Here is a 24,303-nt window from a genome sequence, read left to right as displayed (position 1 = left end):
CAGCAAACGAGGTCCAGAGGTGTAAGTAGGCAGGCATAGCTCCTTACACACCCACATCCCTTAAAGCACAAAGATTTTCTTAATCTCATGAGTATATCATGTAGGAATCATGCAGGTAAGCACGGGTCTCCTTTTGGACAGACGAACCCAGCCACATACCGCAACACAGAAGAGACCAAAGCAGCCCGCTTTTGTTTTTGCTCAAGTTTTATTTCTAGAAATTTGTACAAAAATCGGTACTCTGTAACACAACAAGTCTATCAAATGTGACAGATGGACGTTTGTCGTCAGAGGCAAGATTCCAGGAATGTGAAGTACCGTCCTCTTGCATGGCAGAAAGGCACATTTCAGAGCTCCAAACACACTCACCGAACATTTGCAAAGGCAGGTCAGACATGCAAGTAGTGCAATGTTTCAGGTTTACACAAACACGCTGTACTCTGAAGAAATCTCACTACAAGCACTGTTAGCAGCCACGTAAACATTTTATAAACACTTTAAAAAGTCGCTCACTTCGGATCCTATGCGTGAGAAGGCTACTCCTTTACATTCACTGGACAGAATATTTAAAAGCCGTCTTTGGGCAAAAATAACTCCTAAGCTTTCCCCAAATGCTTTTTTTTTGGGATTCAAAACACGAACAGTCCCGCTGCATTTACCCCTACTGGCTACCCTAGGGGTCTGCAACACTGGGGCCACACCATTGCACCGTCCCACCGCTCCTGGAACTTGTCCTCGGAGCTTCGTGGCTATGAAGGAGTCCTGTCTTTCCTGCTACGTACCACTGTGCGAGTAGCACCTGGGACAGACCTACTTCTAAAGTGACTTTCCAGACACAAGGAGTGAAGTTACAGCCACCAAAGTATCCGGTATATCGATATGGATTGAGGTCCTCTAGACTCACACATCCTTTGGTTCCCCACACCACGCAGGGCAGGTGCCCTGCCTGGGTTTTGGCAGCCTGCTGGTGCTTTCAGAAGGGGCTTTTCCAAAGCAGAGAAGCCCTTGTGCTAGGTAAAGCATCTCTCAGCATGGCTCTTGTGCAACGTGCCTCTAATACTGCTCTCCTGGTCAAATCAGCCTGCTGCTTTCTGGTCGAGAACCAGCTGGATGCTGCCCTCCCCAAAATAGCTTGTGCAGTAGTTGTAGGAATGCTTCTAATCCACCACCGGCAATCCAACAGCACGACAGAGCAGATTACAAAGGCAATCATTTCCCCCACCCAAATCCTCACAGCAATGGGGAGTTGTGCTCTTTTGGACAGAAAGATGTTTGTAATGGGATTTATCCTAAGTAAAGACTTTTTTTTTTTCTTTTAAATTATTATTTTTACAAGTGGTCTAGCAATACTTTAAACACTTTCTTTAAGAAGACACATACACCCACACATGCTTTCAAATGCGTGATGACAGTTTAGACTCCTGGAGAAGATGGGCTGAATCTGAGAGAAGGAGGTGCTGCTGCTGAGCCAGTCCCTTCAGTTGACTTCCAAGACGTCAGTCTCTGGCAGACCAAATTTGCTCTTATACTTGTCAAAGAGCTTGATCAGGGAGTCCACGTACATGCTGTGGTAGAAGTCCACTTCCTTCTGTGATGGATTATCGATTTTGGGGATGGTGATGGGCTCGCCAACTAAAAAAAAGGAAAGACCCAGAGGTTAGGTTAAATGCTCCTATACACCCTGGAGATTTTTCCTCTAGGGCTACAGATTCATTAGCTCAGTACGTCCACCCTGCCATAGCACAGCTTGCCATCGTGGTAGATGTTTGCCTGATTCCTCCCCAGTTGTGTGCAAAACGGTGGGGAAGTCCCACTTGCTGCCTGCAGCCTAATGATAAATCCCCCCCCAGCTAACAGGAACCAAGGCTAAAAGCTGCGGTTCTCATACTTCCCCTATACACAAAAGCAAAGAAATGCTTATTTCCCTAAAAGCCTCGTTTACTTTGGAGTGGAAGACTCAGAGGCACACGTTAGGGCTGGCATTAAGGCTCAGCTATCAGACAGGGCAGGTTGCTTCCTATTTTGGCTTAGAGAAGGCAGCAGCCACAGCATTTTGTCCAAAATGAGCTTACTGGCTCAACTGGCTGGTAGAATACGATGGGAGTCTTGCAGCCTCTTGAAGCTACTGTGGCTCATTCTCAGCTTGTGCTGGGAGGTTTCATTTAAAAGGGAAAATTGAGCTTTATAAATAGAGTTTTTCAACACCCCAAGACCAAGCTAGAGTGAGGATATGGCACAGATTCAAGTATGCTGCTACCTAGAGAAGCACACAACATATTCACCCCAAAACCTTACCGACAGTGGTGATGGGCTTGGAGTACGGTAACAAGCCCCACGTGTTGGAGGAGAAGAGGCCACGGCCATGAAAGATGCACGGAGCAAAGCCAATGTGCTTCTGAAACTTCTTCTGAACCCATCTTCCCCAGGAACCCTCCTCGAAGATCACCTGCTTGTACACTTCGTTCTCCCCGAAGGAGTAGACAGGAACCAGGTCCGCACTAGAAGGATGGAGAGGTGTTAGGACCCCCGTGCCCCTGGGCTGCGGTCAGTATTGCAGCACCACACGTTGCCACGCACTCTTCCAGGCTGCACACTCAGATTTTATTGCCCAGAGCTTTATTTGCAGCACAAAGCACAGACATGGCAAGTCAGTTCGACTCGGCAGAAGATGGGACAGGTTCAATGTGTTTGAGGTGTTGGGCATGGAGCCGTGCAACGTGGCAGGACTGCAGAAAGAAGGATCCATCAACTCCTTCAGGGGGTGAGACCACCTTTTGTATGCTAACAGTACTGCTCGAACATCGAGGTTGCCTCTTACCCGTGCCGTAGAGCCAGTTTTACAAATCCTTTCCGATTTTTCAGCGTCACGGAGTTCTTCCCCGGGGTGCAGTTCAGGGACTCTGCTGCTCCCCCCACCACGATGATGATGGCGTTGCCACTGCCATTCTTGGACAAGATGTAGTCTATGCTGTCGCGGTTCACAGGACATATACCTGCAGAGTCAGGGGAGACAAAAGAACCAGCTGCAAGATTAGGAACAGCCTGGATGATCCTGAAGACACCAGCCACCCTTGCAATCAAGGCACGAACTTTCTGCTTCTAGTTGAGTTGCCAAATTTCCCTGTGGTCACGGAAAAGGGCTGGGTGTATTATCAGGCAGCCTGTTCCTTGACTACACAAGCATTTAATAGGACTGGACAGCTCTAGACTTGGTCATAGACAAACTCCACCACCACCAGCTCTCAAAAATTTGCCTTTAAATGCAAGATTTAAGCAAGGATTTCCTTCTGTGCTTAGTGATGTGCAAGGCAGTTATTTAAGACTTCCTCCCTCCATGCAAACTGGAGCTGGTTTATCCTCAGAGTGGAAGCAAAGCAGCTGCGTGATTTTGATGGATACAAGTCTGAATCTGACCAGTTTCTCAGCAAAACCAACCAGCAGAATAAGTCAGCCTGTGAGGATGCTTTAGTGATACAAAGAAAACGAATAGACAAGCCTCTCTGAGACATCTAGTGTGGATTAATTTGAAAAATAATTCAAATTTCCAAAATAACATCTCAAGCCCTTGCATGAGAAGTGTAAGGTGCTCAGGTAAGTCCATATTCTGGGATAAGTGCCTGGGAAGATCCTTCCCTCTATTGTGTGCTGGCAGGGACAGGGCTGTACTACCACCCACAGCACCTCAGGGCAGGGAGAGCTCTGCAAATCTGAAGGACCAGGCCTCACTCTGCTGATCTTATTCAGCCAGATGAAAAAGGGATGTTTTGACTTCTACTTTATTGCTCTAAAAATATGAAGAAGTGCTAACTTCCACCTCTGAAAGTCATGGCTTTATCCTACAGTTACTGTCCGAGCTTGCTCATGCCTCACATTTTTGGCTAGCACAAGCCAAGGGAAAACGAGATGCCATCATTTACATTCCCGTCCACGCAACTTGTCCGAGCTGCGCCGAGTACTTAAGGTCATTGCACCACGAAGGGCAGTAGTACATGCCATTTAATTTTAGAAGCTGATTCTGCACATCTCATGGTAGTCACTTGAGGCAAGAACTGAAGTGATGAATGGGTCCCCTGGAATTACGCAGTGCCGGCCTGCAAGCCTTTGTGTGTATCTTTAAGTACAGGACACCAAGGTCACCACTTTGCCCCAGCTCCAGGCCACAGGGGAGTAGACCTTTCTCGAGATAGCTGGATTTGAAGATGGAAAACCTATCCAACTTCGTTCAGCACAGCTACAGCTGTCCCTGACCATGTTTCTCAGAAATGCTCAGCTGTGCTGGCTGCCCAGTAGGATGTACTGTGTTCAGCTTTGGGCCCCTCACTACCAGAAGGATATCGAGGCGTCTGCTCACAGGTAACCAGTGACAGGACCAGAGGGAATGGCCTCGAGTTGTGCCAGGGGAGGCTCAGGTTGGCAATGAGGAGACATTTCTGCTCAGCAAGAGCGGTCAGGCCTTGGGACGGGTTGCCCAGGGAGGTGGGGGAGTCCCCGTCCCTGGGGGTGTTCAAGGAGAGGTTGGACGTGGTGCTTGGGGACAGGGCTTGGTGGTGACATTGGTGGTAGGGGGATGTGGTTTAGTGGGTAACATTGGTAGTAGGGGAACTGTTGGATCAGATGGTCTTGGAGGGCTTTTCCAACCTTAATGACTCTATGAGAGCCTTGGTACTTCTGCCCACCAAGGCTCACCGCCAACACAGCCCCAGCTCACAGGAGCTCTGCTTTACATTCATCCCCCTCACACTTGTCAGCAGAAGGAGGTTACTGCTGCTCACAGCACTGAGCATGGAAATCCTTCCTCCAGGAAATGCGACAAGACATACAGACAAGTGGCAAATGCAGATTTGTGCTCTTTAGTACGTTTGTACAGTATATAGGATTTTCTGGCCATCTCCTTGTGCCTCAGAGGAGGCTTGCTGTAGCTTAAATCTCCACTGTAACACTATAATATGCAGCAGTGGTTGCAAAATGGCTAAGTTTGTGTATTGGTACAGTAAGATTTGCCAGGATTTCACTCAAAGTGGTTTGTCCACAAAAACAAAGGATTCAGGGAACTATCAGCACTTTGCAAGCAACAATTTCCAAGCCTTTGCATTGACACCCTCAAGATTCAGTATAGGAAGAGTAAAGACAAGATTTGTCCTACCACTCATATTGTGCAGATTGAAAGGGTCTTTTTTAAGCAGAATGGTTGATGATGCACAGCCGAACGAAGTCTACAGCTGTGCAATAGTCCAAAAAGCAGATCCCAGCTTCTTGTGCACTGCTGTCCTGCAGAATTTCTGAATTATTTCCATCTAATGCAGGCAGATGGCGACCAGCTTGCTTCAGATATTGCCTTTCCTGGGCAGGTGCATGCATCTTTACCACACCATGTCTAAGTAGTCTTCTTCTCCTTCATTTAATTAAGGCAGTAGTCTAGAAACAGTCAAACCTAGACAAGCCAAATGCTGCCACTTCCTCACTTTTCCCAGCTGTGAGTTAAGATTTAGCCAGAAGGCTGAATTAAAATACTTGTTTTAAGTACATTTATTAATGGTAAATGACATTGATTATCTATTGATTGCTCCAGGAGCAAAGAGGTTACTTCATTGCTCATGTCATGGTCTTTCAAACCGTACTTCCTCGTCTCTTCCTAACTCTTGAGCACCCTTACTCCAAGAGGGAAGTTCAGGCCACGCAAGAGCTGTTTCTGGAGGTTATCAGCACTGCTTCCTCTGCCCAGTCATAACCTATGAACCCTCCATCATTATAATAGCAGAGTCCATTAAAAAATAACAAAACAAAAAACCACAACACCTAATAATGTCATTCAGCAATTTATGTTGCTGCCTATTCTCCGTGACGCATCTGTAGGAATATCCCCAGGAAAAGGGCTTGTCTGAGCAGCTGAAACCATGCAATAACCCAAATTCTGGCAGGCATCTAAAACCAATTGGGTGAAGAGGGCATCTACCACCACCATGAAGCTTGGCTTCATGCTGCCTTGTGCCATGAGACCCAGGAGCTCACATTTCAAAGACTAGGAAATTTTTGGTATTTTCACATAGTGCAACTTCGTCTACCCATACCTCCTACTGCTAACTAGGATGACTTGTTTTACATAGTTGTGGCTATGAAAGATGCAGAAAAACACCAGATATGTTTAAGATATCCAAGATATCTCTAAGATATCCAAGGGCATAGCCCTTGGACCAGAGTATCTTTGAACTAAGGATGAATGCAGAGAAGCAGCAGCCCCTGCTGCATTTATTCACAGCTTCCTCTTGACAACTATGGAAGCATAGTTTGTGTGATGCTACCAAGGAGAAGGGGTTGTGCAGGTTTCTCCCACAGTTTTTCACCTGAATCATAGAATGCTTTGGGTTGGAAGGAACCTTAAAGATCATTTAGCTCCAACCCCTTGACACGGGCAGTATCACCACCACTAGATCACTGCGAAAGAGGGGCAAAGGCATGGGTTGGAGAAGCAAAGACCTCCTACACTTACCTCCAGACATTAAGTAGTCCCTCAAAATGGGCATCCTGAAGTTCCCAGCCAGGGTAGCAAGGTACGGTCGGATCCCAGGGAATTTCTGGCTGACACCTGTGGCCTCTGTGCTGAAGTTGCAAAAGGCGCCCAAGCCCATAATGCCATGTGGATGGTACCCAAAAATGTAATTCCTGGTGGTCAGCAGATTGTGGGTTTTAACCAGCTAGGATAGAAACAGAGCGAGCTCACATGAAGGCAGATGTAATGTAATAATAACAAAAAATAAAAATAAGTAAATAAATAATAAATAAAGAAGTCCCCAGTACAAGTCCACCACTTTTGCCCCCCTTCCCATCGAGGACAGCCCAAGGGCTGAGGATATCGGCTATCCTGGATTTCAGAAGCTGCATTAAGGGCTGCAAGTTAGACATTGGCTCCTAAAACTGAGTGAGCAGAACAAACAGACTGATCTTAGTCACTAAGAGGACAGGCAGCCAAGCAGGAACAAAGGCTGGTTGCAGCAGGCTGTGCCCTTTGTTCCTCCACTCTTCCCAAAGGTATTCTTCTAAGCCTCCTGTCCAAGCCAACCCAGTTCTTCACGGTCCTGTTAGCCACGGCTACGCCTCCTTCCAAACCCTGTCTCAGCACATTAGTGGCTCACACCCCAGTGAGAAGGGGAAAAAAAAAAAAAAAATAATTAGTGTCCCATAACACGAGCAAGTTTGCTTAATGTCTGAAAAGAGACCTAGCTGCTTAACATGCCTTCTGGCCACCCCCCAAGATGGAAAAAAGCACGGAGGGGAGGCTCACCATTGGAAACTGTCCTCCTTGTAGGAGATTTCATGCTGATCTACACACCAAAAGAGCCAACAAGACACCTCAAGCCATCCACAGCAGCGCTCAGGTTTCTGCGGGATGCGCTCCAGCAGCAGTGACCACGCTGTTTGGGGTTGTGCAATGTCCCCAACCTAATATTCCCTTCTGTTTTCACACCACTGACACTCTGAAATTTCCTTAACCATGCACAGCACAACCCATGCCCTGGTTCCATTAGGGCCAGGGAATTTCCCCCCTACTATAAGTAACAGTGTCCCATGCAGCAGAGCATCATTCCCTGTATGCAAGCAGGGCAAGTGAGCAAATTAAAGGACTGCTCCATCACCCTGTACCCTAACGCCCAGAGAAAAACCAGATTTTAGCCTCGTTTCCTCTGTTAATATAAGAGTAGGGATTTTAAATAAAATTTCTTGCTTTTCCAGTTGCAATAATACCTTTTTTTTTTTTGCTGGCTGCTGCACCCCAGCAGCTCACAGACCAGGGCAGCACCTACAAGCCCCGGCTGCCCTTCAGCACAACTCCCTGACCATCTCTGCAGCCCGATTGTACATGAAAAGGTCACGCTTTGTGTCAGCCCCTGGAGGAAAAAACTTGATGTGACGCTGCGGAAAGCCGCGCGTTACGCACCCCAGCGCCGTGGCCAAGAAGCGCTTTGGCAGCAGCAGCACACAAGCAGGTTTTGTTGAATCATGCTACAGGGAGCTGGAGCCCAGTTGCGACGTGCTGAGCGAGTGCCCAGAAATGCCATTCCCTCCTCCTCCTCCTCCTCTCCCCACGCTCCTGCTGCTCCCTGCAGCATTTGCAGGGTTTTAGGACAGCAGCTGCAGGGGGTTCATCAAGCTGGGTGCCCTACCCCTGCACACTTTCGTCTTGATTTAGGGTCACGTAGGGCTCTGGGAAGTGTCTGCAGATGCTTGGGGTTGTAGCAGCTCTGTAGAGCCCCGTGGCTTATGTCACACATTTATCCCTCTCCCTTTTTGCTTAATTAGGAGGTGAATTTGCTTTTCATCCCCAGGGTGCAAGGGGTGTCCCTCTGGGGTATTTGACCACCTTGGACAATTTGGGCCCCAAGACCACAGACTGGAAACCTCTTTCCCTGGAAGAGAGGAGGGAAAGGAAGCAACGTAACAAGTAATCCAAGTTATCCACCACCTCTTGCTCAGCTGCAGGAGAAACCCAAGACCTCATCCTCCCCCTGCATTGGGTATCGCTGCTCTCGGAGGAAGGTCCCTGGAGCAGAGGGGTTGTCCTTGTCCCCCCGGAGCAGGAGGCATGCCACGCATGCTGTCCTGCTGCTGCCAGCCCCTCGGCCACGTGCAAGGACACCCGGCTCCCACGTGGAGCTCCTTCCTTGCATGAGCCTGGCCAGACCAGCCTGTCTGTCTGTCTGCCAACATCTCCCGTTACAGAGGCGTGGGGTTGTGCTTCTCTTGGCAAGGATACGCTCAGTGCTCGGGAGCCCTTTTTCAGAACGGTTCACACTCTCTGAAGGCTTTTCCCAAGGCTCACAGCGGGGATTTAGAGGCTCGGAGTCATTCTGCTTTTCAGATCAATGCTCTGCCCCAGCAGATTGTCCCATGCACTTGCCACTGGGATGTCCCCCTGAGATGGGCCAGCAGAAGGTGAGCACGCTTCATGTCTGATCCACATAACAGAGAACATCCTCCTCCTGCCAGTTCAAGCCAGGACAGCCCCACACCACAGGCACCAGCCAAATTTGCCCGTGCAGCACCTGCAAGAGGTGCTCAGAGCTGCTGCTGCATAAACTCAGCCCGGGGCTGAGCTGCCAGCAAAGGCAGAACCCTGATGGCTCCCAAAACGTGGTCTAGAAGCAGAAATCTAAGGGCCATAAGCAATTATTCCTGGCCTTGAGCACAACCAAAGCTTTCCTTAGGAAGCTGATCGCTTCCCACTGCACCAACGCACCCGTCACAGCTGCTGGAAACCCAGCCCGAGGCTGAGCACACCACAGTGGGAGCAAAGGTCCATCCATCTGCTCGCCCATTAGCCCAGGCAAATTTCTTCAAACAGATCTAAGCCTGCCTGCAGCAGCCATAAAGCAGTGTAATGGGGGTAAACAAACCAAGCCGAGTTAAATATTTGAGTGCCAAGCGGAGCCAAAGAACAGCACTGCCCCTTGCATCTGCAGGAACAGGAGGAGTAAATAACGTGTGCAAGCGTGGAGAAAGGGGGCTGCAGAGATGGAGCCAGCAAAGAGCAGGATGATGACAAGTTGTTTAGGTGAGGGCTCACATCCAGCCACAGTGACCACTGAAGCATGCAAAAAGGACAAATTTACAGCTCCTCCTTCAGGATCCACAAGTAGAGCTTGCAAAACGATGGAAGGATTGCAGCTGGCTGCATCCTGTCCAGCTGCACGGTGGAAGAAGCTGCTCTCCCCTTCCCAGCGATGCAAACCAGCACCTGGAGACCCCTCCAGGCTCTGGGTATCACCGACGTACGACATCCCCCATGGGAAGCAAAGCCTCCAGCTGAGCGGGAGATGGAGAAGGTCTCGCTGCATGCATCTGGCAAATGCTCAATGCCTGACATCACCAAGAGCCAAAGGTCTGCAGTCATCGCTATCTGAAGCATTATTTCCCCTGAAGATAAACAGCAGCAGCTCCTACACGCACGGGGGAGGGCTCCTTTTTGTCTAAACAAGACCTTTGGGTGCTGGAAGGTGCTGGGACCTCTCCTGCCTCTGCAGGGTCGAGGCAGGCAAAGCACCGTGCCCACTTCTACAAGAGCTCGGGTCCCACCTGGCCGTTCAGCAGCAGGATTTAGCTCCTTGGCAGCTTCCTCAGCTACTTTGTGCGCTGCTTAGTGCTTAAAGCACTATCTGCAAGGCCAGTCACTAAGCAGCAGACGAACTTAAGCTCCTGGTGCCCTAAAATAGCTCATCACTGCCAGAGGAGCCGTGCGAAGCCCCAACGAGCATGGACGAGCTCTTGCAAACTCAGGCTGGTTCCCAAATCTGCTTGTTATTACAACACAGGACCCGGGTACCTCCAGGTACGATAGCCCTGGTGTTTCAGGAGGCAGACGCTGCTCAGTGAAGCGTAAAACTGAGCAAATCATCACAAACAACCACACCAGAGCAGAGCCTGCTTCTCCGGCAGCTCCTCCCGTAAAGGAAGCCCACGGAGGGTTGCAGCAGGTCTAGCCCCGAGTTACAACACAGCTTTGTCAGGTGGATGCCAGTTACATTTCAGCCTGGCCAGATCCTGCCTGGTCCTCCAGCTGGAGCTCACAGCAGCTTGGCAGGGGGAAACCTCAGCTCCCGGACCTGCAGCCTCCGAGGACAGCAGCCTTTTGGCCTCCACACCCACAGTTTTCGTGCTGCAAAAACAAGAGGTGGCTCTCCAGTCCTGGGAGGTGGCTTTGGTGATTTGGGAAACAATCCACAAAGCTGCTTTCTATTTGTTTCTTGGACTGTAGGTTCAATCTGAGCTACTGCAGGTGGTTCCTGCACACAGCTCGGCATGCAGAGCTTGCAAAAGGCAAGCTGAGCATTACAAGAGCTGCTGGCAAAACTGTTCGAGGCACTGGTGTGACTGGCCCCCGTGGTGCTCAGTGGACGGGTGGCACTGCAGACCTCAGCCCAAGGGAGGAACCAAGCCCTGCGGAGCCCTTACAGGCAGCTGAGGATCCAGCCAAGATGAATTTTGCAGCCAGAAAAAGATTCAAACAATGTTTGTCTCTACACCAGTCTCCCACTTAACCGAAGACAGATAAATAGTTTATCTAAAGAATTCCCAGGCCTTTCATGAGCCCAAATAGAAGCTGTCATCCTTCCTGTTCTGCCCTTCAGCTCCCATTTACCATTTGGCTCTGCAAACCTTGCACAACTCCACCCCTTCAGCGACAGGAATTACAGCCAGAAGGGGACCTTGGAAATGTGTGAACTAGCAAGGATTGACCTAAAACTGCAGAGAAGTTCAGTTTATCTACCTAAAACTGCAGAGTTTACATACCTGAGCAGCCCAGTGTTTGCTAAGCTTTTAATAGCCACAGTGGGGCTGAGCCACAGGGCTGGAAGATGGGTGCTACGCAAAGGGACCAGACACCACCGGTGGCCTCCTTGGCTCAAAGTCTCCACGAGAAACCTGCCTGCTTTGGTTTTCTGCAATATCAAGCCTTGTGGCAAGCCCTTAAAGTCTCATCTCCCACACCACAACCTGCCCTTTTCCCCTTTAGCTATGGAGCCGACCTGGCAGCCTGTGCAGCTGCAATATTTTCCACGTACACCTAAACCTGCCAGAATTACCCATTTAGAGAAGCAAGAGCATGGCAAGAGGCTCGTTGGACGGCAGCACGGTCATGCCCCTGGGAGTTCAAGTGACTTGGGAAGAAGGAATCCAGCCTGTGCTGCTTTGGCTTCCTGCAGGAATTGGATTCTCCAACTCCCTTGGAGCAGGGTGGCTCGTTAAAAAGCCATCCAAGGTGCCCCCCTTTTGCCCAGCCTGATCAAACACTTGCCAACAGCCTTATATAATAGACCTTCCACCTGTGTGTCCTTCCAAAGAAGCATCGAGTTCCCCCCTTGCTGAATTTGCCCTCTGGTTCCTTCCAAGTCCTTTGGTGAATTTGGAAACCCCCAGAGCAGGCTGGCAGCCCCGTCCTGGCTGCAGGATGCCTGAACTACCAGGGAAAGTACAAGCACAAGCCAGGGACTTGGAGATACCCCCACCACTCGACCCCAACACCCCAAACCAAAGAATTTACAACTAATTTCACCAATTGCTATAAAATAAGGCTTTTGGTGCATGGGCTTCCCAGCTATTCTGACCCATCTCCCTGCTGTCCTATGGAAATAACTGGAAAACAGACCAGAGCTGAGCTAGGTTTACAAGCAGAGACCAGAATTGGTGCTAGGCACAAAGTAGGATTGCTGCAGCATGAAAAAAAAAAAAAAAAAAAAAAAGCTAGAGAGGCAGCAGTAAGGCTCCCTGTTCTTCAGTTAGATTGCCTCAAGATGTCTGGCAATAAAATCAGAAGCAAAAATCTTCTGCAAATCATGTTACCACCATCACGAGCCATGTGTTCGAGATTTTTTTGTAACCACAGCTGCTCCAAACAGTGCTAGGGCAATGCTAGATAAGCCACATCCTGCTTCAAGTTCAGTGTCGTGGATAGAAATAGTGGGTGACTAAAGTCATCTCCACAGAGGTTGTTAAAACTGAGTCTAAACCAGAAAATCTCATTGCACGGAGACAAGGTGGTGCTTACCCTTATTGGAAAATAATCCCTGAAGTACCTCCATATAGCCCAGTTTCTCACCCATTGGGATCTTCTGCCACCTGGAGAGAAAAAGCCACGCTTTTAGAGTCATTTTTAGAGCCATTTCCACCTGGGTGCCCACCAAGAAACCTAGAGGGCTCTGGGCAGGTTGCTGCCTCCCTGGGGAAATCAACAGCTTCTTTTTAAGGGAGTGTGACACCTCCATCATTCACTAAGATCAGGTGAAACCAGCAGTGCTGAGGACTTCAAGGTACTTCAACAAGCCGAGCGAGGTCTGATGACAAATTTGGGGTGGGTCAGAATTGGTATTCTGCTGTCGTTGGGTGTTGGACAAGTCAAGGTGGAAACAGGTCAAGGTTAACCTCAGATTTCCCCATTGGGGAAGGAAGGCTGAGATGCTGGAAGATTTCAGCAGTCTTTAGAAAAAATCTCCATTTCTTAAATGTGGCCATGGAAGGAATTGCCAAAGCTCCCTGCCACATTGCTGCAGTGGGTCTCAGAGTTGGTTTCTGCAGGGTTTTAGAAAGCAGAAATAAAACTTTTTGATTCACTCACAGCAACACAGGTTCTGCAGGGGAGCCGTATCCGAATGCCAATGCCACTACCTGCACCTTGCAAGAGCCGTAGGGCGGCAAGCTCTTGCATTTTGACACAGATCTTCCTGATAGCAAAAACCTAAGCCTCAAACCCATCGCAGCAATGTGCTGTGAGCACCACCTTGCACGAGCAGCAGTGCCTACAAAGCCTGCAGCCGCTGCTCCTGCCGAGGGCTGGCATTTTCACGCTTCGCTGAGCAAAGCTCCCAGCGGGTGATGCCGAGGAGGGAAGTCACCCATCACGAGGAAGCGCTGCTTTGCCCAAACAGGGAGATAAGGACACGGGTATCGGGGATCGATTCTGTCTTATTTACCTTTCTTTGGTGTGTTCCAGTCAAACACCAGCCAGGCTAAATATAGAGCAGCGATGGCCCAGCAGTCTGTGCACAGTATGTACATGAGGATTAAAGTGCAAGCAATACCTGGATAGGGCAAAGAAAGAAAGCCAAGAGGTGTCAGGTTTTGGGCTGCAGAGGGCATTTACCCCTGCACTAAAAGCCCCTTGCCTTTTGACCCCTCCATGATGTCTTAGTCCCAACCTGATGTCATTAATCCTCAATCAAATCGGATTTGGCTAAAAAAAATCATGATCTGGGATGGAGAGCGCTTCCTCCAAGGCTATCTGCTTTGAAGAATGTGCACAAACACCCGATTTTTGGTGTCTGCAAGTATTTCTTTCCTAATACATCCAGCTGCTTTACCAGGCAAGAGTAAAAACTCCACCAGCACCAAGATTTCTTCATGGCCATACACCACAGGTGTTTCTTCCTCACCTACACAAACCTGCTGCTTGTTACACCAGCTCTACACCAACCATCCCACCAGGTTCCCAGAGATCCCACCCACAAATATTGGGCTTTTATCACTAAATGGGGAAGGAACAGCAAGACTTGCTTCGTTGACTGCAGTTTTTGCCCTTGAATTCAGTCTTGCTTGTATGGAAGACACCACAGATATCCACAGAGTCTGTGATCCTTCCAGGGCCAGGCAAATTCATCCTTGCCAAAATATCAACCCGAGTGTGCTCTGCGATAGCCACGTGCCCCAGGAGCTGTCCTCAGCCACTGACACTTATGTAAAAGTCAACGTTTTCTGCATTAAAATTTAAAAGCCAAAAAGCTTTGCTTCAGGTGCTACTCACCCATGATAAGGAACGTGAGGACCCATTGCAGCACGGAGATGATCTGCAGTTGTTTCTCTACTTTGGATTTGGATAGCCAGAACAAGTCCTGCAGAGCAGACAGAATGCTTGATCCAGTACCTACAGAAAAAATAAAAAATAATCAAGTTACGTTTAAAAATCAGACTTTAAAAATCAGCATCCATGCCATTTGCTTTTGGAGCAAGGCTTGTCAAGGACTGACATTTCCCAGGGAGTTTAAGCACCTTGGAAGCTCTGCCATCTGAAAACATTCAGCTGTTTTGGGGATGTTGGCAGGGATTTAATGGGTAACGTCAGTTCCCACCTGAGCAAGCCTCCAAGCACTTTTCAACCATTCAAGCGGGTAGAAGCCTCATCAAAAACTGAAGTGAAAGACCTGATTTCTCTCTGAGGAACCTCCCACTGCGGGGTCTGCAGACAACCTCCAGGAAGAAGCACCTGCAAGTGGGTTTTCCTTCACTTCTCTCCATTACTGTGTTTTATGAGCACCCTAATTACAGGCTAAAATGCAAATCCAGCTGCTGGCCTATGAGCAAGTTGGGATGCATGTTAACATATTTCCTTTTCTTCCCTGTTATTAGGAGGGCTGCAGTGCTGCTAAGCAGCTATTACCTTAAATGCATTCAATTCTTGCTCTTGCTGCCACCACTGCTGGTGGTGGGGACCACAGCAAATGCTCATGCAGCAAGAATCTGGTTGAGAAGAGCCTCTAGAGCTTTGGTAGCTTCTACAAAGAAAGCTTCACCAAGGCATGCTTTAAATATGCAAAACACCTCTACCATCTTTGCTTGCAGCTCCTTTTGCTGCTCCTCTTCAGTGCCACATGGTCCTGAGGGCTGAGAGCTGCCTTCCCGAGCATTTCTGCTACTAAAGGACACCAACAGGGAGCTGCAGGCTAAATTCAGAGCCAGCTCTCCCCTGCTTAGGTGATATTTAATTTAATTTATTTTTATTAACCTGCATTTCCACCTGAACACAGTATCAGGCAAGCTGCATCTCTGCAGTTATACATCCCTATTGCACAGCTGGCAAGAAAGCTTTTTTCTTTTTTTCCTAGCAATAATTAAACCCATTTCCCAGGTGAGGTCAAGGATGCTGTCACCTGTACCTTTCTCTTTACAGCAGTTTCCCAGCTAGAAGGGAATGCCTCTGACAAGGTCTGGCCAGCCTGATTTTAGGAGCAAAGCTTTTAGGGATATGGCCAGTGACACCACTACATCCTCAAAATAAGCCCAGAGTCTTAGAGCTGGTTTGTGACCCATAATAAAAGCCCAGCTCCATGTAATTGATCCTTCCAGCACCTGCAGTTACAGCACTGAAACATCTTTGGACTGAGGAACCCAACACTCCAGCCCTGGATCGCCTAAATCCCCTTCCCCTGGAGCAAACAACTGTTTAACCCTCCGAATGCATTTGGGCTGCAGCATTTTCTAGATGCTTAACAAATTGTAGGCATCGCTAGCCCCACAAATAGACCGGATTGGGTAGCACAAGCCAACATCTCGGCTCATTTCTCGAACCACATCAAGCTTTTTGCTGCTCCTGCAGAGGGTCGACAGCTCTGAGCAGGCTGCTGAGCACCTGCCTTGGACAAGTGGTGCCCCAGGGGCAGCTATTTGCTGAAAGCAAAAACATCCTTGGCAGCAGTTGAGTTTCCCAATGCCAGAAGAGCCAGTAGATACCGCGGGCATCCACATTACATTAACACTAAATTCCTGGTTAAGGATAAGGAGGCTTCACAGGTGGGGTTTGCAGCCCCCACCTCCCTTCTGCCAGCCTCAGCAGCCAGCAGGCGTGCTGGAGAAGATGCTCCAGACCTGGCGTGAAGCAAAAGAGCTTTGACAAATTATAGACATGGCTTTGGGACTCAACCCAGGGGAAAAATCCCACTCTGGTACCTGGGTACAGCTCTTGAAGAAAACCCTTTCTTTCCCAGGGCTCACCCGGCACTGCTCACAAATTAAAGACCCAAAGGGTAAACGAGCAAAGGAGATGCAATTTCTCTAATCATCGGGGGGCTCATTAGCTTCATAACCAAGTTTAATGAGGCCTATTAGGCATACCCGTGATGAACCTTGAGGCAGAAGGACACCACACCCCCCAGCCTTCGGCATCCATCCGCATCAGTCCTTTCCCCAGGGAAGATGTTTAATCCTGGGGCGACGCAGCCCCCCCATCTTCCTCTGCTGCCAGCCCCAGCACCTTTTCCAGCTGTCCTGGTGGATGGTTGCCCATTCCAGAACGGGACAGCCACCTGTTTGGGCTCACACCCCTGGCAACCCGTTCCCATGCAGCGGAGATCCCAACGCCACCATCCCTGGCCTGGGGGGTGATGCTGAGCTCCCTCGGTGGCAGCTCGGGAGGATGCTCCGTGGCGAGATGGCCAAAAAAAGTGACTTCTCCAGGGGAGATCTTGCTGCTGGTGAGTGGTAGCAGCGATCTGGAGCCATCCAAGGAAGCTCGGGGCTGTTAGGCAGCCGTGTCCCAGCTGGTGATGGGCTGAGTGCATTTATTTAATTCCAGCAGCGCTCAGGAGATGCTACCAAGAGGCTCATGGAGACAGCGAAGGGTTTGGCCAAGGAGGGACGCACCAGCAGCAAGGACCCAGCCAGGGGCAGCACCTGAAGTGCTTCCACCCCAAATTTTGCAAAAATTGCAAATTGAGCACTGCCATTTATCCAGGCACCGAGGCAGACCCAAAGGCTCCAGGAGAGGAAATCAACACGACTCGACGCTTGGGCACCCGAAAACCCAGCCCACAGCACTCGGGCTGAGCTAGATGAGAGGAAGCAGAAATGTCACAGATACGGCCTGGCTTTTAACAAGCTCTCGGGGTATTTTGAACCACGACGTTTACAAGACACTGAGCCCGTTAACTCTCGGCCAGGAGTTACGCTGCATCGCCCGGCTTGTTTGGATGAAAACCGGTGCTGAGGATAAGGTGCGAGTGGACGCTGGGAGCTACAACTTCAGCAACAAAGCTGGCAAAGCTAAGCTAAACAAACCAGTACTAGGACGCTTGAGAGGAGCCAGCCTCCTGTCCAAGAGCAGGATCCTGCATGGCAGGCTGCCACGTCGAATATGATGTCTATAAAAACCCCCTCAAGCAACAAAAGCTGCTCCAGGGCTGGGCTGATTCAGCTGCCTGCTGCAGGACACGAGATTTTTGCTCTTCCAGCCTTGCGGGTTCCCCATCTACCACCATGAACCTTTGCTACGTGGGGTGCAGTTATCCTGTCCTGCTTTACATGTGCACCTGAATAATCCTGTATTAGCTGCAGTAAATAACGCCTCTGGAGGTCAGCGACAGAGCTAGCGGGGGACGTGCGACAGCACAATGTGTGTCAGCCCCACCAGAAGGGAGCTGGGATCCTGCAGGGGGAATAAAAGAGTTTGCTGTGACACTCATCCAGCAGTGGATCCAGATCTTCTGGTGGCCCCGAGCTTGGCTTTCGGTCTCTTTTGGGGTTGAAGGGAGAAACGAGGAGAGGAGACCCGGAGCAGGGAGCAGTTTGAGGTGGGGGTTAATCCAGCAGGGCTTGGCCAGGACAGAGGAAGGGAACATGCTACTACATCACATCAGTGTGCCCAGGAAGGAGGTGAAATGAGATAAGAACAGACACTTAAGGACAACCTCGAGTGCTCTGACCACGCTAGCATCCCTCCTGAGAGCCAGCACCTCCTCAATGCCCTGCCAGGGAAGTAGGGCAGCCTCTGCCCAAAGTGGGTCACATCAGGAGAAGGGGACAACCCCCTCCTACCCAGAAGTGCCACCAACCCCCAGGCACTGCTCCTTGCCACCCCCAACACGGGGCTGGTGCCTGAGTGAGGTCCCCTGCAGGGATGGATGGGCAGGCAGATGCCAGCACCCAGGTTGTTATTACCATTTTTTAAAGGCGGATGCCATCAGCTAAGTTTTTTATTTTAATTTTTTAAGGAAGGGTCACTGATGGTCACACTTTGCCAAACCATCGGGATGAGGACAGATTGGGGACGATGCCCCGTGCTGGGGCACTGGGACAGCGACAGATGCTGGAGCACAAAGGCTGGAGAGCATAGGGCAGGACTCAGAGGCCAGGGGGCCTTTGAACAGGCAAGGGACTTAGAAAGAACGGCCAGGGAGGTGGTGAGAAGCCTGGTATGCTCCTTCTAACTCCTCAGGGTGGTGGAAGAGGTTAAAACCCACGACCGAGCAGCGCCAGAGGTCCTGAGCACAAACCACAGCACCGCACTGCCTCTGCCCACCTGAGAGCTGCGGGATCCCACAGCACACACAGAAACAAGGCAAAAAGCACAAATATCACCGCAGGACCCCCGCAAGGCACCTCGAAGGAACTGACCCGAGGAGAGCTAAGGCAGCTTTCCACCACTAAGCGGGATTAGCTAGAGATGAGGCCAATCGCTGTCCCTAAACCACGCTCCGTTTTGCATTATGCACGTGTCCCAGATCCATCCTTAACGCATAACGGGGCGGCCGCTGAGGGCTCGGGTCAGCCCTACATATTTTATAGGTCTCCTGAATGATTTATCCTCTGCGCTTGGCCTGTAGTTAGGTCTCGGTTTAACTGTTGGCTTGCTGTTAATTCAGGCGACCCGCCTCATCCTGCCCATTACACAAACGAGCTAAATTGCTTTAGGAACTGGAAGCGTGTACGGGAAAGGCACACAGATCTTTTCCCAATCAGTCCATGGCTGATCCTACAGCCAGACCTGACAGCACCCCCAACATCCCCAGGTGCCACATCTTTGGCACAGCTTTGCACCCACAGCTCCACACGCAGGGCTGGGGAGCACACGGGGTAAAAACAAGAGCAGAGGGCTTAATTCCCCAAGGTTTGGGTCCTCCCAGCCCTGCGAAGGATTTTGTTCAGTCAACAAGCCTCGCACGGGTCTCTGCAGCCCAGGAGGAATTACCGGTTTGCTCTTTTGCAGCACAAGGGTTGCTCGGGGAGCTTCCGCAAAAACCCTCCTGCAAAAACCTTGCAAGCCTTGATGCTCCTCCAGAAAAGACGAGGCAGGCTACGAGCCCTTGACGAGCAAACCCTATAAAGACTGATTGAGTTTCCTCCTGCAAGATCTCTAGGGCTGCCCCGTGCTTTCGTCTCCAGCCGGCAGCAGGAAGCGTTGGGTGTCTGCAGGGTGTCGCCACCGCCACCCAGCTCGACTCAGGAAGTCACCGAGGGTGCAAAAGCAAAACAAAAAAAAAATAAAAATAAAAATATAAAAAAAAAAACCTTTCTGCTGTGCTTTGCAACCCAAACCCTCGCTTTCCCACGGAGCGTTGCGCCCCTCGTTGCAAAGCACTAACAAACAGCGACGCTTTTTTTGCTTTTTTTTTTTTTTTTTAATTATTATTGCTGTTATTTTGATTTAAACCTGTTGATGGGAGCGCCGGCGTTACAAAACCGGGCTGAATTCATTGCTGCACACCCGGCTCTGCCGGCAGCGCTGATAAAGCCGCACTTCCCTTCCCACCACCACCAGCAAAAAAATAAAGAAAGAAAGAAAATAAAAGAGGAAAAGGCCTGTTTTGAAGCAAGTGCCACACGTTTGCAGGGTGCAGCCTCCCTTAAATAAAGCAGCCCCGGTTTTTGCAGCAGTTTCAGGGGAGCAGCCCGGCTCCCCAAGCTCCCTTAAAAGCAAAACTGCGTGGGGAGCTGCCGTAGGAAGCCCCCCCCGGCCTTGCACAGCGCTTTTTCCCGTCCCCCTTCTTAACAAAGCAACCCTTCAGGAAGGTAAAAGACGGAGGGGGTCCCTAAAATCACCGCCGAGCCGCGCACCCCGCAGCATCCCCCCGGCCCCGACCCCTTTTTTCGCCACCCCCGGGTACCTCGCAGCACCCCCGAGTAGGCGGCGATGATGGTCTTCATCGCGGAGCCGGGCTCAGGTGCTGGCCGAGCCCATGGGATGGAAGCAGAAGGGGCTGGAGGGGATTTTTTGGGGAGCCCGGTACCGCCGGGGCGTAGGGAAGGCGCTGGGAGCGCATCCCTATATAGCCCCGGCAGGAGGAGGAGGAGGAGGAGGAGGAGGAGGAAGAGGGCGGGGAGGGGCGGAGCAGCCCTGGCACCTTTGGGCTATTGGGGGGGGGAGCACTCTGACCCCAAGGTTTTTCTCCTTTCTGCTTCATTCCCCCAGCCACCAGCCCCATATCAGGGGGGGAAATCCCCCAAGCCCCCCGTTAGCAGGGTGCCCGTTGGGGTTTTGGGGTCCCTTTCTTGTTCCCGTGCTCTCCCCACCCTGCTCTGTGCCTATTTTAGGGTCTCCGGCGGGACTGGGGAGATCTGTGTTCCTGGAAGGTTCAGGAAATTAAGAGAAAATCCTAGAAATGTGCTTATCGGCAGCCCTCGGGTTTCATCACATGGGAGGGAGCTTGCAGGTATGCCCAAACCACCCCAAAAGCCTCGTTTTGTTCTCCTAACAGGGAATTTTAAGTATCTACTGCTGAACTATGAATCCATAGCCATCCAGGTGTTATTTAGGAATTAAGGTACTAATTTACCTCGCCTGCTGAACGATTTCTGTGTATTTTTACAGATGGGGCCAGGTCAGTCTATTCCAGATCCCACAACATAAAACCAGATTCCCTATAACGGGGTCATGTCTGGCCCTGTTGTTAAAGGGGTTTTGCTACACTTCTGGGACAGGCTTATGCCCTTCCTCAACCCCATTTCACCTTTTGTAATGTGGAGGAAATAAAACCAACCTACATCTGAGAAGCGCTTTGGGATCCTACAAGGAAAACCCCATTGAAAGCAATGAGCATTTGTGGGCTCCCTATATGTGGGAGACAGATAATAATCATTTAAACACCCCCAAAAATGCTTCAACTTTTGCCTGCCTTTGTCGGGTTTGTGCCCTGCTGAGGCAGCACTTTGTCCTGTGGCCCACGGTGTTGCCGCTGCAAAACCACCACTTTTTGGCCCAAAGAGACAAGTCCACCAAGCGTTTCGTAAAAATTCACATTTCCAGCCAACTCTCAGCTGTGGAGAGCTTAAATTGCGGATTCAGAGGTGAAAAAAAAGTTTTTTTTGTTTTTCGTTTGTTTGCTTTTCTCAATCCCCTCTTTCGGAGTTGAGCTGGCCCAGGACTAGTTTGCTCCCCATTTGGCCAAGGAACGTCTTCCAAGGGTTGTAATGGCCTGTCGAAATCGGTACAAAAATGGAAAATTACGAGAGCCTGTCTGTAGAAAGGGTCTTGCCCAAGAGCTCTTGGATAAGAGCTCCAAAGGGGAGCCCAGAATAGAAAGAAATCACCGACAAAAATACTGCCGAGTGAAAGGGGAATGATCTCCTGCACGTCTTTGTTGGCTTAGGGTTACCCACGAGCAAAGCAAGGACCATGGTAGCTTTTTTTTACCATAACCAGGATAAATCCTGCAAAAAATCATGTTGCCAGGTGATGAGAGCATGAGGCAGGTGGACAGGTCAGTGTTAGTTTGCTGTTAGTGGGCTGAGACCTCCGGAGGGTTAAGGGTTGTCCATCGCCCTTCTCTTGATGGATACCCACCTCATTGTACAATCTGGGGGCAAATTTTCTCAATCCTGATCATTTCCATGCTCTGTACGCCACAGTAAGGTCCCAGCCTGGGAGAATAGCTCATTACATGGGAATAAATCTCATAAATACACATTAATAACAAAAATAAATAAATAAATACAAATAAAAGCCTCATCGTTTAATGGAGCAGAGGGTTGTGCAAGAACACCAAGGCTACCATCAGGCTGAGCAGCAGCTCAGACACATGACTTGGAGGCACAAACGATGACACCATATTTCTTGGGAAGAGGGAAAAATCAATCCTAGACCTGTGGAAGCACGGCCGAGCCCTGGGACAGCGTCTGCCTTCACGCGACCGGGCAGGGAACTGGCGGCCACCCAGGCCTTGTCCCTCTCCTTTCACCAGCGTTCCCCTCGTGACATTTTTTCCTCTCCCGTTCAGCTCGGGGAAAATCAGAAAGCGGCCCCGAATGACAGATTAGAGACACCCTGGCTCTGTTCCCCACGCAGATATTGTTTCCCATCAGGAAGACATGCACGGCGGTGCTCTTTCTGAAGATGTTTTTGCAAGTGCCCGCGGTTTGTTTTCCTCGGTGCTTACATTCTTCCCTTGGCTCAGCAGCCGTACGACCCTGTCTATTATTAACCCGCATGTGTGGCGAGATTATTCCCCAACAATAACATCCTTTCAAATACCCTGCTATTACTTCACCTGCACCTGAAAAACATGGGCTGTGCACCAAGTAACACGGGCTGGAGGCAGCCTTCCAGCTCTGGGCACCCAAAACAATTCACAAAAGTTTTAGGCTCCTTTTTTTCTTTCTTTCTTTTTTTTTTTTTTTTTTATTTTTTATTTTTTTCTTTCTTTCTTTTTTTTTTTCTTTTTTTTTTTTCTTTTTTTTTCTTTTTTCCTGGGTTTTAGCAGCAGCTGAACCTGGCAGCAAAGCAGCAACACACCCTCATGCAGTCACATTTTTATTTAATGCACGCTTCCTTGGGGCAATGCCTATTGAAGCTTTTGAGAATGTTATATACATATATGTATTTTTTTCTCTTACTTCTCCCATTCAGGGATTTGGGAATCATAGGTAGGTTGTGGGATGGGACTGCGGGACTCAGAGCCAGCAGCTAGTGCACGGAGCAGTAGCGTGTTCCTATAGGGTTATTTAGCAGCAGAAACTGCCCTATTTTTAAAGCCTGGCAGGGATCAGAGTTCAGTCCTCATCCACGGGCCAGGTGTTTGGGTGGATGTATGACACTGCCTGTGTTTGGCCTGTGCTCAAGCTGAGCTTATCTATCTCTGTAATTCTTCTGCCCTGGCTTGAAAACCCAGAGACATTTCCCTGCCTGTGGTTAACCCTCTGGTTATGAGTTTTTAAGCCTTCTGTTTCCAGCCAGTGTTGTTTTGAGTAGATTTTCATTTCCAGGGCAGACACAACCCATGGAGGGTTTGGGCCCTTGATCTACCTCCACATCCCCCTAGAAAGCACTTTAAAAGGGTCTTTCCCTCCGTGTCCTCCTCCTGAGACCAGCCTATTTCTTCTGATGCCCACAGCAGGAGGAATTTGGGCTGGAAATAAGGATCCTCCCCAGCTCTCATAGCCAAGAGAGGAGCACCCTATGGGAAGCCTTGCGTTGAGTAGGACCCTGCTGGCACACACCATGGCCAAGCCCCACCAAGGAGCTCCCTCTGGACCTTCAGGTGATGAGCTATTCTCATCCTGCATCTTTCCCTGAGCCTTACTCATCCCCTTGCCCAGAGGGAGAAAAGTCTTATCACAAGAGATGTAGGTGACAGACGAGGTGATAAGAGCTGGGGTTTCATGAGGAGTTTGAACCCGAGTTGGCCAGGCCGTGAGATTTACTTTGACAACTCGCCAAACTTTCAAAACAGCAAGGAGACCCTTTCCACATCCTGCTGGGGTTATTTTTCCACCTGCCATGCCCATGCCTTGGGTCAAGCCTACTCTGTGCAGCAGGATGACCCCTCCAAAGCTCTGTGTCCTCTTCCCTCACCAGTAGATGTAGGCATCAGAGCCCAGGAAATTCTCACTTGATCCCAAAATTTAACCTGAGCCCCAGGGTGAGAGGGCTCCTCTTTGCCTCCATCCTTCATCCTTCTTCATCCTCCTCCTGCCTCGATGGCAACAGTTGGCGGTCCAGAGATTACTTATGGAAGTGTGGGGTTGGCTCAGATATCACCCAAGAGATGGACATGAGCTTGGAGCTGTAGGAGACGCCCAGGCTGGGGAGAAGATGTGCATCCCCATGTCCCTGAATGTCACCTCCAGAGCTCCAGGTGAACCCCAAAGCTTTGCAGGACCTAGGCATGGAGATGTAAACTGAGAAACCATCTGGCTGGGGAACCGAGCTACCAAATCCCCTTGGAGAAGCACTGGGGATTCGTGTGGCTGTAGGAATTTCCTGCTCCACGTCCTTCACCCCTTTCCTTGGTCTTGAATTCTTCAGCTTCAAAGCTTGCCTCGGTCCCTCCAGCT

The 24,303-nt window shown here is 50.0% G+C and overlaps 1 protein-coding gene across 1 annotated transcript; it reads right to left on the bottom strand.

The window, feature by feature from the left end:
* Nucleotides 1-201: 201 nt before the first annotated feature.
* Nucleotides 202-20,259, bottom strand: DGAT2 (diacylglycerol O-acyltransferase 2). Its single transcript, XM_084301741.1, has 8 exons — nucleotides 20,139-20,259; nucleotides 14,288-14,407; nucleotides 13,461-13,568; nucleotides 12,539-12,609; nucleotides 6,488-6,692; nucleotides 2,819-2,993; nucleotides 2,296-2,498; nucleotides 202-1,632 (listed from the first exon to the last, which is right to left on the bottom strand). The coding sequence occupies exons 1-8, from the start codon at nucleotides 20,176-20,178 to the stop codon at nucleotides 1,478-1,480; spliced, it is 1,077 nt and encodes a 358-aa protein (XP_084157867.1). The 5' UTR covers nucleotides 20,179-20,259; the 3' UTR covers nucleotides 202-1,477.
* Nucleotides 20,260-24,303: the final 4,044 nt, after the last annotated feature.

This window comes from Netta rufina (genome assembly GCF_964035555.1).
Source record: "Netta rufina genome assembly, chromosome: 1".
NCBI classification, from domain to species: Eukaryota; Metazoa; Chordata; class Aves; order Anseriformes; family Anatidae; genus Netta; species Netta rufina.
Note: the sequence above shows the minus strand (reverse complement) of the source record. Positions and strands in the feature narration are given on the sequence as shown.

Bases quoted from the DNA above. Each gene is read 5' to 3' on its own strand.
- DGAT2 (XM_084301741.1), bottom strand. From the start codon at position 20,178: ATGAAGACCATCATCGCCGCCTACTCGGGGGTGCTGCGAG. The intron at 2,994-6,487 runs GTAAGTGTAGGA...CTGACTCTGCAG, and splicing joins GGACTACTTAATGTCTGGAG to GTATATGTCCTGTGAACCGC. The intron at 2,499-2,818 runs GTAAGAGGCAAC...CCATCCTTCTAG, and splicing joins AAACTGGCTCTACGGCACGG to TGCGGACCTGGTTCCTGTCT.